Genomic DNA, 17,845 nt, shown 5'->3' with positions numbered 1-17,845 from the left:
GAATTATTATACCATCACTGGTAGCTCCGCAAGCCTTATAATCATGTATTATTTTCTTGCGCCCACCCAAATAATTCATGTCTGAGCCTTGTGAAATATCTCCTGCGTAAATTAAAGACAAGAAAGGCCACATCTTGATTGCTCTTTCCTGCGGTTGATTTACTATATGTGTCCTCTCTGGATCTCTTCCAGGTCAAAGCCAGACTGTCCACAACACCTCTAGATACTCAGGTACTGGACCACGAGCACTCTAACACAAAGACTCTGATTAATGATGGAAAATCTAAAGGCAATATGCCCGGCTTTGAGACAAGAACCATTAACTCAAAACACTTCTCAGAGGTCAATCACCTCGCCGTATTTGTTGACACCAGTCCACAGTGTTTTAATCAGCTCGCAATAGAAAATAATGAAACTCAAATTAAGGCTCAACCCCAGATCAATTTTTATACTCTATGAAAAGTCTGCGGGGCAAACCAACGGTAGACCTCCATCAATGATAATGGACTCAATTACTCTTTTAGTCTTAATGATCCTGATGGAGAGATTTTTTTCTCTTTTTTGAGGGAGAAGAAAGATCAATTATGTTGGAAAATGAGTTAGCAGCCGTTAAATAAAGGCTGCACCAGAATAGAGTGCAATGAAATGCTCTACATGCCGTCATGCTGCTCTTTCACTGTTGACAATCTGCACAAATAACACAAATATAACAATCAATAGTTAAATCTATTCAGCTGTCTGACTTATTAACTTCACACTGCTGTTGTTTTCCTCTGAGAGTGTTGGGTCAGAGGCCTCTGATCAATAAGTTACTGCTGACCTAATTTCTGCTATTATCTTCATAGCTGATCAGCACCCTTGCAATTTAGCACAACTGCAGACCCTTGACAATAGAGGACACAGGTCGGCCTTTGTTATTCTGCAGGTCATAGCCTAAAATGTTGATCTAGGGATTTTTGGTCGACGTTGTCAATCCAGCTGAGTGTTCTTGCACTAAGAAGTCATTAGACATGAGTTTTTCAGAGTCATGGTATTAACTGCATTTTTCTAGTTGTAGTCAATTAAATATGGATGAGTGTATTCAGCATCTTTGGAGACAGCAGGAAAACAGGTTGCGAAAAGAGGTAATTTAAGAAAAGTAGATATCATCAAGGCTGACTCAAAACAACATGAATAATTTTGACTTCATATCAGCTATGTTTGTTCCAGTTATATAATCCACAAAAGTTAGTATCCACACTCTAAGGCTGTATTCTAAAATGTCCTCAAATCATAGTTGATTGATATTTGTTTCTGCTTTCATCTATTTCATTTGTGTGCTGTTTTATTTTTCATTTCCAGCCAGGAGTGAGAAGGAACGGACGAGTGGTTCAGGGCTATCCACCCATCATCGAGGCGCAGGAGGAACACGAGGAAGATGAGGAGGAGGAAGACGAGATCATGTCTGGTTCTCTGTCATCGGAGCGGAACCAAGCGGTGAACCTCAGGGACACCGGTGGGAAGTCTCCCCTTAGCCAGCCAAGCCAGAAGACCACAGGACAGAGCTCTAGGAGGTCTCGGAGGAAGGTCCAGGAAATTACTCTCACCACTCTAGATCCTTCCAACCTGAGCCCCAGGTGAGTTTGACTGTCATTGATTTGTCTCTTTGTGTCTGTGAGTCTGTGTTATGTCTATTTTTACCATTTTTTAGCAAGGCTCATACTATACAAACTATGTCCGGGTGCTTTTGACAAACTTAAAAGTCATAGTCAAAAGTGAGAGACAGTATTTTACAACAATTTATTGTTTTGTTGTTTGTTTATTTTTTTAATACAGTCCAAATACTTAATTTTAAGCAGCTGCAGAACTTTTCTTTTACATTTTGGAAAATGATTTCTGCAGTAAATGGACTATACTTATATAGCCCCTTTCTAGTCTTTGCAACCACTCAAAGCGCTTTACATCACATGTCATTCACCCATTCACACACATTCATACACTGATGGCAGGAGCTACCACGCAGGGTGCCAACCTGCTCATCAGAGGGATCTAACCATTCATTCACATTCACACACCGTTGGCACAGCAACGGGAGCAATTTGGGGTTAAGTGTCTTGCCCAAGGACACATCGGCATGTGGACTGGAGGAGCCGGGAATTGAACCACCAATCTTCCAATTGGAGGATGACCGCTCTACCTCCTGAGCCTGTATCCTGGTTTCTCATCTAACTCTTACATCACTGAAAATAAGGGCTTCCCCTCACAAGATTTAAATAAAGGTTAAATAAATAATATCACAATATTAGTGTTTTTTATTTACTATTTATTTACTATTGTTATTGTCATTGCATATAAAAATACAATAAAATTTCAGTTAGACATTTCATCGAAATTTACTCAAGTAGCATACTGAAGTATAAATCTGAGGTACTTGTAATTGAGTATTTCTATTTTATGTAACTTTATACTTCTACTCAACTGTAATTCACTACATTGTTCTCCACTACATTGTTCTGACAGTTATAGTCACTGGTTATGTTATTAATATAAAGCATATGATGAGTTTAGAAACAATTATGTGTTTGAATGTTTTAGATTAAACTATTAAAATAGTTCATTAGCTCCACCTTTACAGAACAGAACAGTCAAATGCTACTTACACATTAATGCATCAGTAAAAGCATTATAATATATAATCACATAACTATCACAGGATGCATTTTACTACAATTGTTACTTTTAATACTTTATATTTATTTTGCTAATATGTATTTATGTTTACTTAAGTAACATTTTTAATGTAGGACTTTTACCTGTAAAAGTGTATTTTTACTACAGTAATGATACTTCTATGTATGATATGAATATTCTTCCAACGCTTCACTCCTCTCTCTGTGCAGGATAGTGGATGGTACTGAAGACAGTGAGGGTACAGAGACTTCCCTGGCCTTCTCCTTCTCTACCAACCGCGGTTGTCCTCTCAAAGAACCAACCAGTGCCCAAGCATCTGCCTCAGGTCCTCCCATCATACAATATACAGCAGTTTCCTTCTCATATATAACTCCATTTACAATCCCTTCAACTTCCAAAATCCTGGGTAGAGAAAAATGTTCACATTCAAAACTCTGTAGTACTGTTGTATAATGGGGGTGATTAATATGAATTTGCACTTCTGTCAATGCCTACAGTATTTATCAGCCACCTTAAATCACCAACTGCTGGGTGTAAATTTGTAGCTCTTGTTCCGCGCTGGGAGTGATTTGTAACATGCTAATTTGTGTCACAGATATGCTGCAGATCAGCACAGCAGAATTAGCAGTTAAAGCAGAGGAGACCAGAGGACAACTGCGACACCTCGACCAGCAGGTATGTGATGTGTGTGTTTGTGTGTGTGTGTGTGTGTGTGTGTGTGAGTGGATATGTTTTAAGTCACTTTCAGGGGACACAAACCATTTTTAAGACTACTTGATTAGAGGCAGTTTTGTGCAATTTGGGACTAAAGTTGTTCCCTAAGTTGATACATTTCTTTTAGTCAGTGGTTAAGGTTAGGGTAAGGGTTAGGTTTAGGCAAGTAGTGGTTATAGTTAGGGTTAAGGTAAGTCTTGTGGAAATGAATGTAAGTCTATGTAAATACCCAAAAATGACTTAAGCAATCGTGTGTGTGTATGAGACAAAGGCAGAGGTAGAGACTGACAGAAAGACAGCGTTAGAGGAAGACAGGTTGGCTAAAGGCAACAACACCGTGCCAGCGTTCAGGTAAGAAAAAGCCATATGGTTGTGACAGCAGGACTGAAAGGATTCAAATATGTAATGAACCAAAAGAGATTTTAAGAAATATAAAAATAATACAGTTATAATGTCACGCAGTAGGCAATTTTTCTCCAGAAGAGGTGGTTATATTGTTTTTAAATAATGAGGCCTTGCAGGAGGACATCAAACATGATTTATACAGATCATTTTTCAACCATATGAACCCTATATTCATGTTTTTTCATGAGTCTGACAATAAATAAACAGAGTCTGTTGAATCATGTAATCCCGATCTAAAAATGTTTAGTTTATTTTGCTCCTTTTCCACAGGATTTAGTAATACTGTGCCTGTTCAGCTGTCATGGATAATATCCTATTTGGTTGTTTTATAGACTTCAGTAACTAATTGTCCAGCTTGAAATAATCTGTTCGTGCACACACAGTCTCTCGTGCTGTATCCTATGGTTTTGATTGGCGGGTGGCTAAATTGACATTAGACTTTTGGCAGGTGAGGAGGAGTGTTTGCTTCCTCCTGCTAAGCTTCAGTCTGTATCCTGGGTTGAGGGGATAGTGGCAGAGAAAAAAAATGAGCTGAAGAGAGCAGAGTATTAGAAGAAGAGTAATAGGGCTTTTTGAGTAGAGTGCAGAAGCAAATGAGAGAGGGATAGGAGGGAGGCATATGAGCAACAAAAGCATGGCAGCTCCACTCGCACACACACAGTTATACACATTGGCTCTGTTGTCCTTTCTCTGTCTCTGTGGGTTACCAGTGTTTGACAGGAAGTCTCTCAGCGTGGTCTTGTAGGTTGTTAATCCTCACTTGGATCCATCCACACTGATCACCATAGGAGATGAAAAGGGGGTGCTGGTTTAATCCCTGTCTGCTTTCTCTACACATGTGTGTGTGCGTTGTGGTAAGGTGACTTTTTTTTTTTTTTTTAAACAGACCAAATGAGAGCGTTGGATATTATGTGACCCTTGCAGGGTGAATGCAAAATGTGTTTCTTTTGCAAAAAATATTGAATATATTAACATTAGCCTATGCCAGCATATAATAATTATATTGCACATATCCACACTCACACAGAAAAACCATAGCCATAAACATTTATAATAAACTGACACCAAATTAGATAAGAAAAATGCCCATAAGTTAGTGCCCTGCATTCTATTTGCTTTGTACATTAAAACATGATGAGACCAGTCTATGTTCTTATCCATTGAAAAAAGCCAGGAAGTGCACACCAAGATGTGCAGTTTAAATTAGCTAGGCTATCTGTACCTTTACTTGATGAATAGAAAACAAACAATTATTTGCATTTGTGTTGCAAGTGTTACCAGCCACCTGGACAAAAGGCTTGACTAAGTTAGTAGCTGAAGTGTAGCTAGAGCTTGCATAATGTCCTCATTACCCATTCAATAAAGTAAATACACAAAACATTGACCGATTTTTAAAATAAGAATTTGACCAATAACCGATGTATACCGATTTTTATTTTTTTTATTTGATGATATGTTTTGTAGTTATTTAATCCACAGGGAAACAGAGAAATTAGTGTTAAAAAAATGTAATTGTTGTGTACTGTCTGAGTCGGCCATCCAACTGCAAATAACCAGAACATTGGCCACTGATATCAGCGAGTTGTATCTTATTTAACGATAGGCCAATGTTAGTCAACAAGAGAAATATCAGCTGATATCGATATTTGGCCAATATGTCTGCATCCCGAATTTTTACATGTGCAAACAATTACCAAATTGTCAATCAAAATTCTTAATCTCATAAATAACAACAACAGAAACATTTTTCTGCTATTCTAAACAAAAAAAATGTGACAGTCTGAAAAATGAAAAGGTTAATTTCCTTGTAGATCCTGACCCAAGCTGCACAAAGGTGGCTACTTTTTAATGAACTACAAATTGTGTGAACAATAAGCCAGCCCTGACTTTCCTGTGACCTCTTACCTCTGCCCTTTAACCGTACGCTGTATTTATGCCACTGAAGGGTTTATTCTAGTTGGATATGAGTAAAATATGGCTGAAGAAAGACCTAACATGGTGACCTCTGTACTGTGTCATGGAAATCATACTGTGCAAGTGTACAGGAGAGCAGAAACAATAAGAGCTTTGTCTGAACAATCTCAGTAATTTTCTCTATAATTACAAGAGGAGGCTAGAAAAGCACTACAACATGACACACACACTTGAGAATGTGACAGGGATACACACACACACACACACACACACACACACTGACACATGCAAGTACAGTAGTAGTAAATAGTGCATATAATTTAAAACAGCTATCATTAAGTTTTGGTGGTACACATATGATCATGTTATACGTTGTGGTCAATGTGTTAGCAAATAGTTACAAATAGCAACATTAATATCCACTAGGAGTTATTTTTCTGGTCACCTGGCTAATATAAGTCCAATACTAAATCTTCTTGGAGCTCTTTTTTGGTCTCCACCATCTCCTGAGGTAAATATGTTAAATGTTCCACTGTGGGAAGTAGAGTTTTTTTGCTAAAGATAGCCTGCTGAACCAAAACAGTGACCTGAGAAAGAAAATTAATACAACAAGCTGTAAGATACTAAAACACTTAATACAGATGAGGGGCATTCATTGTCTCTGTGGGTTTCTTACTATGAGAAACACCTTTCACATTACATGAAGTCATTTGATCAACTGTAGATTTAAAGATATTGATTGATGCAGCTTTAAGACATGGGTGAAAAGACAATTATACTCAGATTGAATAATAAAATGACAATACAGTACAAAACAGTGGGAACAGAAAGACTGCTGCTTGATGAAGCAGGCAATCAGGATTTCAGTTTGATCTGATTAATCTGTTGATGTACCATGATCTAGCAGATTACATGCTCAATTAGAGTGCTGCAGTACTTCTCCTGAAACCTTATTCAGACTCAGGTGTTTTTTCTGTAAATCACAAACAAGTTAGCATACAAACTATATTATCTAATGATGCTTTTACTATTCATTATTGAGCTCAACATGTACATGCAGTTGAAAAGGGTTCTGGTCATCCATGGCTGCTGTTTATCTGACCGTCTCTACAGACGGTTGTCTCAGAGGTGGGAGTACTGGAATCGTGTTGACAGTGTGTCAAATTGGACTGTCCTGTCGCTCTCAGCTTTTCTATTTTTATCAGAGTCAGAGTGTAGAACCAGGCTTTTATCAGCCACTCCAGAGAGAGCGAGAGATGTGAGAATTGTAGGATTGCGAAAGAGGCAGAGAAAATATTTTGTTCTCCTAAATGATTGTCGGTGTAGTAGATCAAAGTCAAACAACCTCAATGGAACAAAATATTGAACATATAACAGAATACAACTACATGTGCATTTGCACTATTAACTGATTTCTGTGTGAGGAAAATAATTTGTACTACATTTTTAGGGTAAGCACATGCACATACCTGTTGTAGTTATGCCTTACATGGAACTGAGAGTGGCCTTGCCTGATCTGATGACAATTTGTGCGTGTAGCCTGATCACCTCTTGATGTATTCACTGGAGCAGTTCTTACCTAGAATTGTGTTTCCTGCTGTGGGCTGATGTGCATCCAGTAGCACTGATGATGTGCGTGATTGGCCTGATGAATGGTCATGGGTGCTTTGACTGGCAGAAGCAGATGGCACATTGGCAGGGCTTCATGCTCGTGCCCTCTGTGGACATGTCATGAGCAGAGAGCAGCTAATCACCCTTCCCTCCCCCCTCATAATCGTAATGACCAATTACAGCAGCACAATGTTACATGCAAAACAGCATGCAGGAGACAGAAATATTTTGACCCAAAATGACTGACCTGAAGACACAAAATGCATAATTTGTGGGGCCTTTTATTTTTGATAATCAGTAAATGTTTCCTTGTTTGTCTTTATTACAGAGTCAGAAGAGTCAACTAAAGATGCTGTTTTGTTTGTGTCTGCAGGTGAGCACCCTTGGGCGAGAAGTGGCCGACCTCGGTTGTGTCATGAAAAGAATGGCCCAACTCATGGAGACCCTCATGACATCATTACCACACGCTTCAGTGGTCTGCCCAACACACTACTCCCCAGCACACCACACCTACCTGCCCCATCCTAACCCTCCACCATCTTACCCCTCCCCATCCTCGTCTCAGACTGCCTCCACCTGGACAGACACGCCCATGTCATTGCCCTCCTCTCCCCTCACAATCCCCCAGCAGCATGGTGAAATATGCCACATGGACTCTCTCACACATAGACCCCAGGACTTTCAGCTCGGGTGCCCCAGCTCAACTCCACCTTTAACCCCCAACACATCTGCCTTTCAACTACAACGCTCCTCCATTGTTGCAGAGTCTCACCTGCCTTCCTCACCCCACGGCTCACCGGAGACTTCTAATTATGAAGATGGAGTTTCTGACTCCATCAGGTCAAGGGTATACAGTCCACCTCCGCAGGACGGGGGAGATGAGGGCCCTCATCAGAGCTCTGGGTGCTCTCCTCAAACTGGATTTAGAGGAAACTACCAGGACCAGACCAAGGGTTTGTAGCAGGCCTCCATATAATATTCCTGGACTCTGCAGGAATGTTTTACAGGACATTTTCTGGGACATGTCCCTGCACTAAAGATCAAACTGATCATTGGAGGACATTTGCAGGGATGCAACTCAGATTCCTTTTGTTTTAAAGGCACGTGTTTAAAAATCCGGTTGCATGAAAACAAGTGCAGAAGGCTTAGGTGTGTTAGCTTTACCTTATAGAATCTTGGTGTTGTTAGACGGGAAGTAGAGGTTTGGGTCTGTTGTGGAGCTGTGAAATGGCAGCTCTCTGGATAGAGTCGACTCCCAGCCCCCCACTTTAAGGCTCCTTCAGAGACCAATGGCAGGATTGTGCCATAATGGAGGACAAGAGGGATACGGTGTAGGAGGAGAGACTTCTTTGTTTTTCTTTTCTTTTCTTTTTTTGCTCCTGGCTAGAGATGGTTTCAGGTTGGCTGGGCTGGTTAGAGGAAGAGAAAGCATCAAGAGTGGAGGTGGTGGGCTTTGGAGACAAGAAACCCCAGCCCCCTCCACCCATCTATCCACCTCTGCTATTTCCTCTCCTCTTAACCCTTCTTTCTTTGCTCACTCAACCCGTTTCAGATGTTGGATGGATTGCGTGGACCAGTGCGTGGCTAGTTGCGGCTGGTTGGACTGGGAGCACAGGATAGTGTGAGAAGAGAGATGGGATGTATTGTGCTCTTTACCGTTGGTCCTCAGGGAAGGGGGGAGGAAGGGATGGGTGGAGGATTGGGGCGGCTGGGAGAAGTTGGTTATAGAGGTGGGAGGGAGGGAGAGGGGGGGTATGGTATGCCTCGGGCAGCACAGCCCCTGCTGTCGTCTGTCACACTGAGCACAGGGACATTTTCTCCTTTTCTGTTTCTCTTTTCCAGTGTTTCTCTCCATACACCTTCTACTCTCCGTCTTTCCCTCCTTCTTTCTCTTTCTCTTGCTCTCTGCATGCTTTTCCGAGCCTTTTGAGTAGTGCCTGTAGTCACACATTAACATGCTGCATGTCACCCTGTGGAAATCCAGCTTGCCATTTATCTATCTATTTAAAGGAAACATGGTTCATTCTTTTAATAACTGAACCTGGCATTTACTGATGCATATTTATTGGATGTGGGCTCAGTTTAAACAACTGACTAATTTTAGGCACATGGTAGTCTGAGACACCCCTGTTGCGAGGTGGCCTGGAGCAAACCACCAATATTATATTGGTTCATGATCCGTGATGTAGGTCATTTCCCTGATGGTCACCTGGGGTTACCAACTCTGAGATCCATTTTCTCAGCTGTTCAGATTGAAGGCAATATTCCCACATAAAAGCACAATAAGGAAATTATGACACTTTTATATTTCTATGAATGTATCAATACTAAAGATGTATTTTTTTACCTCAAAGAATGCAAGAGTGTGGGATGGCAGTAAATGATGCTACTGTATATGAGGTTGTGGCAGTGCTATTTGCTGGTGCCAGCCAGCCAATGCAATCCTAAACAGGAAAAAGGGTCATAACTCTCGTCCCAACAGAACTACTGTTCTCTTTTGAATTCGTGTAGGTTTGACTCTGCTTCTCTGCAAATGGAATGTACTGTAATGAAACTTTTTTTCCCTTAACATTTTGATATTTATTAGATACTGTTATGCTAATAAACGACAAATATGACTGTTACGTCCCAGCTTGTTTTTTATTCAGTGCTCACAAAAACATTCATTGAAACTGGAGAGAGGTTATTAGAGGTCACATCCAGAAAATCCACCTTTTTTATTTTTAATAATCCAAATAAATATGTCTTACCACCATATTCACACTTAGGAATGGCCATTCACCTCAGTTATTGTGTTTTGGATGTGAGTTGATAAAATGACAAAATAACAGAAAGTGCTTACATGTCAAAGGAAAAATATTTCCTTATACTAAAAACTTCACATTTAGAACCAGGTCTTGATTATTCGACTCATATGCTATTTGCCCACCAAATTTATGCAGGTTTTTTTTTTATGTAGTGTGCTGCTGACATTCAGAATATGTCCTTGGATTAGAAGATATGAATGGATTTAAAGAGTGGCGATGGGCTGATAGGAATATCATAAACAAATTGAACACATTTTTAAGGCAATCTCAACAACTGCTGAGACATAACATCATGGCACTATATGAAAAATATAGGAAAAAAATCAGGAGATGGGGATTCATCCTTTGGGTAACGTAACTGTGTGTATTTTAATTCATTTTAAAATTGGAAATTTGTTCAATATTTGGTGGTGGTGAAATGGCCAACTTCGTCATCCCCATACTACAGTACTTACAAGATTAAAAGCATATTACCTAAACATATACAAACATAATGAAGCAGACATGCCAAGAAACCACAAGTGTCTAAGACTGGTTTAGGTTTCTAAAATGTTGAAAATATAACTTGTTTTTTTGGTTCATACAATAAAAAATAAATACTGGGTTGAGGACATGTTTGAAGAAATTGTGATTTATATCCACAGACATTCATCTTGGGTAGCTCTGATATCTCAGTGTGCCTGAGACAGCCTATAATCATGCAGCTGACATTCTGCTGAGTTGTTCCTGGACTCTTATTACACTAGTACATATTTATTTACACAAAAATCCAATAACAAAAACAAAGCTTACAATGCTTGATCTCTGTCCTCCAGGGCTATCACTTGTCCATACTCTGTTTATAATAGTAGTGTGTATTAGTTTCTTTTTGTGCACGCGTGTGTGGGTGTCTGTCTTTTGTTAGCTGCTGCTACGGTTCATTTGAGGTGAAAGTGTAACATCATCACATCCCACCGGTGACATAGGCGGGGGTGAAAACTGAGTAAGCATAGCATGCATGCTGTGGAACACATTGACACACCTGTCAAAGATCCAGCTGCTCTCACCTGGCGAGGCCCCACTCTACTCAGTGTATGTGTGTGTGTGTGTGTATGTGTATGTGTGTGGGTGTGTGTGTGTGTGTCCATGTTAGGTAGTCTGAAATAGACTTGTGTTCAGCAGGGATACCAGTGAAAAATGTTGGCAATTCTTGTTTGTGCAGATAACATTACAACCATGTCAATGTGTCTGTGTTTCTGAATGAACGTATGTGAGTCACTTGTGTGGTCGAAATATTCTCCACTTACACAATTTCTTGTGTGTTTTACTGAGAAGGGAGCTGCAGGTGGGTGGGAGTGTGTTTGCATTTGGGATGATTATTTGTGTATTTAGCAGCACCTCCAGCACTTCTGTGGGAATGCTGTGATTTAGCCTGGGGTCTTGAAGACCCATCCATATTTAATGGTGTACAGACAATCCCATCCTGACTATTATGCATCATTTTATCCACCTGCGTGCAAACTCATCTTTTATTCAGCGCTTTCCCACTTTATTTGCTATTAGCAAACTGAGGCCCAGCTGCTTTTCTCTTTTGCACCCTTGCTTTCTTCATTCCCACTGCTTATGATTTTCGATGACTCAGAAAGGCAGAATAGGTAAGAGTAAAATGGAGAAAAGCACAACACAAATGTTAAAAAAGAGAAATGGTAGAAGAGTGCTGTGGTAGCTGAATGGTTACAGCATATGTTACATAATCTCAATGCACCCTGGTTCAAATTTGCCTGGGGACCCCTGTTGTCTGTCATGCTCCTCTCTCTCTCCCCCTTGTTTCCTGTCTGTTTCTACACTATCAAATAAAGGCACATAAATACAAATTGATTGACTGATGAAAGAGGTGGGATGTGGACTTATCTGAGCATTCATTTTTATACTTAACTTTGTGTTTCATATTAACACTGTTACTCTGCATCTGTGTATATGTTTAATCCACTCTACTCACATTGTTTAATAATGGCCCTGACCCAAATACAGCAACTATTCATCTCTTTTCACTCTTTTCATCTGAACACACACTGAAAGCGTGCACACACACACACACACACACACACACACACACACACGCACACACACACACACACACACACACACATAAACACACACACATTCACTCTTCCATTCAAATGAGCACTTTATCCCAGTGAAAAGAGCCTCTTCACTTGTCCTTCAGCCCAGATTGCAGCACTAAAAAACACCATTGCTGTGCAGGAGGTTAGAACTTCTCTCTCAGTTTATACAAATCTGTTCATTTCTGTTTCATCTGTTTCATTCATCTCCACGCATATAATGGCGATACATTGAAATCTGCATGCTGAGGTGGGGCGTCCATTCAGCCTTTATAGTGTTCTGATGCTGCCTGCTCAGGAAGAGAAGGCGAGCCAAGGACACATTAGGTGTGTGTTTGAATGTGTATGGTCTGATTTAAACGCTTATGTGTGTCTTCGGTACAAGTATGTCCCTGTGTATGCATTTATAAGAGCACATACACATATAAAATATGGAGAGAGCTCTCCACACAAGGGCTTTGCATTCATCTGTTCCACTCGGGGTGAGACAGTAGTTGCTGTTGCACATCCGATGGTTATATTTGCATTGGTGTAAAGTGGGAAAGGTTGGGGGAGGCTTGCAGGACATCTTGTGTGTTTGATAAATGGGTCTGAGCTGCTCCCCTAGGTGCTATAGCACAAGTGATGGTGGCACGAGGAGTGGCATAAGTGGTGGTGGCACGAGGAGTGGCAGAACAGTCAGAAGTGGAGATTAATGGTGGTTTCTTCTTTTAGATGCATAAGTCTGTAATACCCATGAAGCCAAGATACTGAAACGGTTGCTAAATTACCTCTTTTGTTGCGCACCTGTCAAGGGAGCGATCTGGTATTTTTAAGCACCGAATAGAAGGATCATCACCATGAACAGCTCTTAGTAAGTAGTTGTCTTCCATTGTGTTGATGGGATGTGATGGCCCCTGTTGGAAATTCTAGACTACAATGCAGAGACATTTACAGAATGAGACAGGAAGCATTCATTTGTCTGTGAAAACCTGGAAGCATTTTACCCATAAAACCACTTTAACACTGTTAGACAGGCATAGATGATGTTCTATGATCTTCCATTCTGTTGTGTGGTGGTTTGATTTTATAGGATAACTAACCAAAAATTAACTTTTTAAAGAGCACCAAAAGGTCTGTAGCTTTTCTTTTTAGCTCTCTAATTATTTAATATAGGACACATGGTGTCTGGTTCTAGGTCCAGATTCTTCTGATGGTGGAGATAGTGAGACAAGCAGGAAATGATGCAGTGTCCTTCCTGCCCAGAAGCAATATTGGCCCATTTCTTCTTGATGGATTTTTTAGTGCTATCAAAATATTGTGCCTCTGTTTATTCACATCCATTTCCTGAATTATTATCTTTGCTCCAACATAAGGATGAAGACTTATTTCGACTCTCTCACTGGAACACCAGACATCTATTTTTAGGCTATTCTATATAGTTCCATTTTTCAATAAACCCTAATAAATCAGTCGGCGTACATATTGGCCAATTACTAACAAGAATTTGCAGTGAGGACACAGAAAAAACCAAAGATGTTTGAGTCATTTATAACACCATTACATAGGATGCACAACAAAGAACAACCGCATGTTTATTTTAGAGCTTTTTAAAAGATCAGTGCACATAATAGTGATGATCCTTCAATTAAAATAACAAAGAAGGGATCCTAATCAAAAATGTTAGTTATTGTTACATGTTCTAAGTTACAATAAATAAATAAAAAATAATTGCAACTTTAATAATTTATATCATTATTTTTTTATTTAAATCCAAATTTGACAGATTGATCTTTTTTTTTAACACTTGTTAGCCACATATTTCAGGTGGAAATTAAATGATGCATGTTCAATAACAGCACAATATGGGCTGCTTTAAAATACCTTATGTGTTACATAACTATAGACTTAAAGGCTTCACTTTAAACTCTTTTTAAACAAGTGCTTGTGTCACCAGGAACTTTGAAAATCAGACATTCAAAGTCGTTTTTGTCTCTGACCTTAATTGCTGCTGCAAGCTGAGTTTTTGTCACATTTTAATGCACTTAATCTTTGCTCAGTGTCAGCCCCAGCTCTCGAGGCTCATCCACATAGCCTAATTGCACAACAAGTGCATTACGAATCACTAGAAACAACAGTGTCTGTGTAAAGAAGACCCAAGGCTCTTTGTGGCACACGCAGTAAGTACAGCTAGCTCCGTCCTGGATGAAATAGCCCCATAGATCTTCATAAAGAGGCCACAGCTTCCTGCAACACAGCAGCTGACATCCATCTGAGTCACCCGGGTACCTTGGAAGATGTGTGTGTGTGTGTGTGTGTGTGTGTGTATATTGGTGTGTGTGTGTGTATTGTGGGTGGTGTGGAGAAAAAAAAAGACCAGGAACTAAGAGGCTGTTGGCTGGTAAGAATGTGACATGCCCAGCAGCCATCAGTGTTTGATATGGGTGTTCACCATATTCATCGCACTCACCTCAGCATGGAGAAGAGATGGAAGATGCTAGCGATGGAAGACATAGGGGAGGGGAGGAAAGGCAAAAGGTCACATACAGCAACAGAGAAGGAGGACAGTTTCAGGACAGGAGGGAGTACAGAAGAGGAAACGTCTCATGAGGACAATTTGATAGTAGACAAAATGAGATACAGAAAACTGAACACTTGAACAGAGTGTCACAAATTTTCTAATTTGAACACAAACATTGTTATTCATATAGAAACCAACAAAACACAATATCCTCTTTAATGAAATTACAAAATCGAATCTGAGTTTTAAATAAGTGCCAACCCTAACCCTAACCCTCCAAAGAAATATAATGGCACCTTAATAGATAGGTTCATAATTATGCAAGTCAGCCTGTCTGTGGTGGTTAATTTTCACTTTCACTTAACATGTTCCTGCAACTGACCAGCACCTAATCGAAAGCTATGCACAGGGAGTACTCTGCACTGATACATTTTTTAATACACTTTGCATGGAAGGAACACTGTAGATTTTGTCTCCCATCACTTGCATTAAATAAGATTACAGCAATAAATAAATAAAATGTGTCAGTGTTTGGGCACTTGACTGTTGTTTTAGGACAGACTTTAAAAAATGGGAACGTATCCTTAAAGTTGTCATATACAATAACCATGAAACACATTGTTTACCACCAACAAGCTTGCAAGGGTGTTGTTTCACCAATATGCTTGACACGACTGGTTTCTGCTGAGAGACACAGATTATGATTATTTAATGTGGATTATCATATCTTCTACTGGTAATTTTTTTCACACATCTTATCATGCTCTGCAATAAAAAGTGGCATCAGATGTCCCTGTGGGCTGTAGGATTTAAGTCATAAAATAGGCATTAACAGGGGTACAAACTCAGTTTCATATCAAGACATAAATACTGGAGTTGGTGCACTAAAGCATTGAAAAATAAAGCTTTATTATGGGTTGTAGTTGGGTAAATCATAAATAGTCTCACCTTGGGAGGTAATGGTAAAAACATGGGTGAATATTTATGCAAATGTGCCTTTATTTGACATGTGTATATGTGATGGAGAGGGTCATGAAATATGGAAAGGGCGGACATGCAGTAAATCTCCTTACCCGCATTCAATATTTAGATTACGCTCCTTTGGCAGACATTTTGGCAAAAGCAATTTACAATGATATTCAAGTCAGTGGTGTCATAGTCCTGTATTACAGTACAACATGAAGTGGCCAAGAAGACACCCCACTGCATTTGGCTTTGGATCAGTGTGCACATGTATGCTAGAATTTTAGAAGTTGTGGTACTTGATAAGTGTAAAGACTAAAGATAGAGTTTTATGTATTAGCGGTGCTGTCCATCAGACCTGTCATTGGCTTTATATTGTCTGTTATCAGGCTTTATAGTTACACTATGTCCTGCAATCTTTGACCTTTATTTTTATCCAACAAGACAGTCATCACTGTCAAATCTATAAATAAATCTGGCTGATCATGGATTGCATTTCACAGTGAAATCAGCCACCTAAACTGTCTGTGACCTCTGTTCTGAGGACCCACAGCAGAGATACAGTATGTTGACTGTCTTTAGCCCGTAGTTATGCAACTGGGGAAAGCCACGCTATACACTGTTAATCACCAACATGTTGTTTGTCCAATTTCTTTGACCTATGCCTCCAAGCTGCAGACATGCCATATGACTGGGTTTTATTGAAAAGGTGCTGTGTGCTTGGGCTAAGTACTAAGTGCTCCATGGGTCAAGAGGAGCATTATTGTGTGGTTACTAGCACTCAAAGCCTGGAGGCAAGCAGATACTTCCCCAACCTAACCCTGGGCTTAAATAACAACTTCACATATTATTTATTTAACTGTGAGTTAGATACTTAGATGTGTAAATATGTATTCAAATCATGGACAGAACACACTGTTTTTCTGTATGCTAATCACATTATCGACAGCACACACTCCTCTCAATCAGGAATCCTTTTTCCATTTATAACAATAACAAAATGAACAGGCTGGGATGTAAACTAGATTATAAAGGTAGATGGCTCCCTCTGCTGTTGACAATATGTGACAAAATACAGTTTATTTAGTTATATATACACATTGTACTAAAATATGAGAATGCAATAACACTTAACATGTTCTTAAAAAAGTATAAAATATTTAAGATTACAACATTAAGTGAGAAGTAAATGTAAAACTAATCAGTGCTTAATTCATTCTGTAACACCTTGCACACCTGTGGTTTACTCAAACAGGTGTTTTCACTTATTTTGCCTGATTGGGTCACTTCTCAGGAGCTTTATTCTAGCTGTTAAGGTGGAAGACATTTACATTATTTATAATTCTTAAAAGCTTTTCTCACAGAAACATGTGACAGTAAGAAAAGCAAGGATGTAAATAATAAAATGTACCTACTCCTGTTTCAGGGTACTGACATTGTGCATGCTGCTATCATGTCTTACTGGGACACTTTAATAGAATAGAGAAATCGCTAATTTCATTAATAACACCTGAGTTGTTCTTGCACAGCTCTAACTTCAACTTTAAAAGGCATTTAGTCAGCCAGGTAAGAGAAAACAACTGTGTTTGATATCATGTCCACTCAAGTCCAACAACAAGACGCGTCGCCCTTTTTATTGAAGAACAGAAGCAAATGTTAAGTAACAGCTAACCCTAACCCTACTAATTGTTCTTATTAAACATTTTTTAATAATGATAATTTGTTTGCAGACTTTTTGTCATCTTTTACTACTGAGCTTTCCACAGCCATCTTGTATACATTTTTAATTGATGAAAAAGGATTTTTGAATATACTCAACTAATGGGCAGTGAAGTTGAAGTAATCCCTGGCCCCCTGGTCGCCTGTCCCCCGTGTGCAACCCGTGGCAAACGTGAATTTCTGCATCTGATTACTTTCCCAAAACTAATCTGATTTCTTGTAATCTGATTACTCTCCCAAAAGTAAAGCTGTTATTTTGACTTGCCTAGCTGAATTGTTTTATATTGTTTTGGTTGATTTTGAGAACTATCTGAACCACCATCTGTTTTTGCACCCTGTTATCATCATCACCACATACTTTTAACACCTTCAACGTTGTGAAAAAAACCCAACAGACCGGGGTCACCATGTCAGGAATGAGTTGGTTTATTTGCCTGAAA

The 17,845-nt window shown here is 39.5% G+C and overlaps 1 protein-coding gene across 1 annotated transcript in view; it reads left to right on the top strand.

Moving 5' to 3' along the window:
* The window catches only part of kcnh8 (potassium voltage-gated channel, subfamily H (eag-related), member 8), a 44,357-nt gene extending 36,006 nt beyond the window's left edge, over positions 1–8,351 (top strand). The window contains 6 exon segments of the mRNA XM_053334124.1: positions 193–231; positions 1,342–1,616; positions 2,880–2,995; positions 3,266–3,345; positions 7,688–8,191; positions 8,193–8,351. Of these exon segments, the coding sequence (XP_053190099.1) occupies positions 193–231; positions 1,342–1,616; positions 2,880–2,995; positions 3,266–3,345; positions 7,688–8,191; positions 8,193–8,351 (1,173 nt within the window).
* Positions 8,352–17,845: the final 9,494 nt, after the last annotated feature.

The sequence above is a fragment of the Scomber japonicus genome, chromosome 15 (genome assembly GCF_027409825.1).
Source record: "Scomber japonicus isolate fScoJap1 chromosome 15, fScoJap1.pri, whole genome shotgun sequence".
NCBI lineage: Eukaryota > Metazoa > Chordata > Actinopteri > Scombriformes > Scombridae > Scomber > Scomber japonicus.
This window is presented reverse-complemented; position numbering and strand designations above follow the sequence as displayed.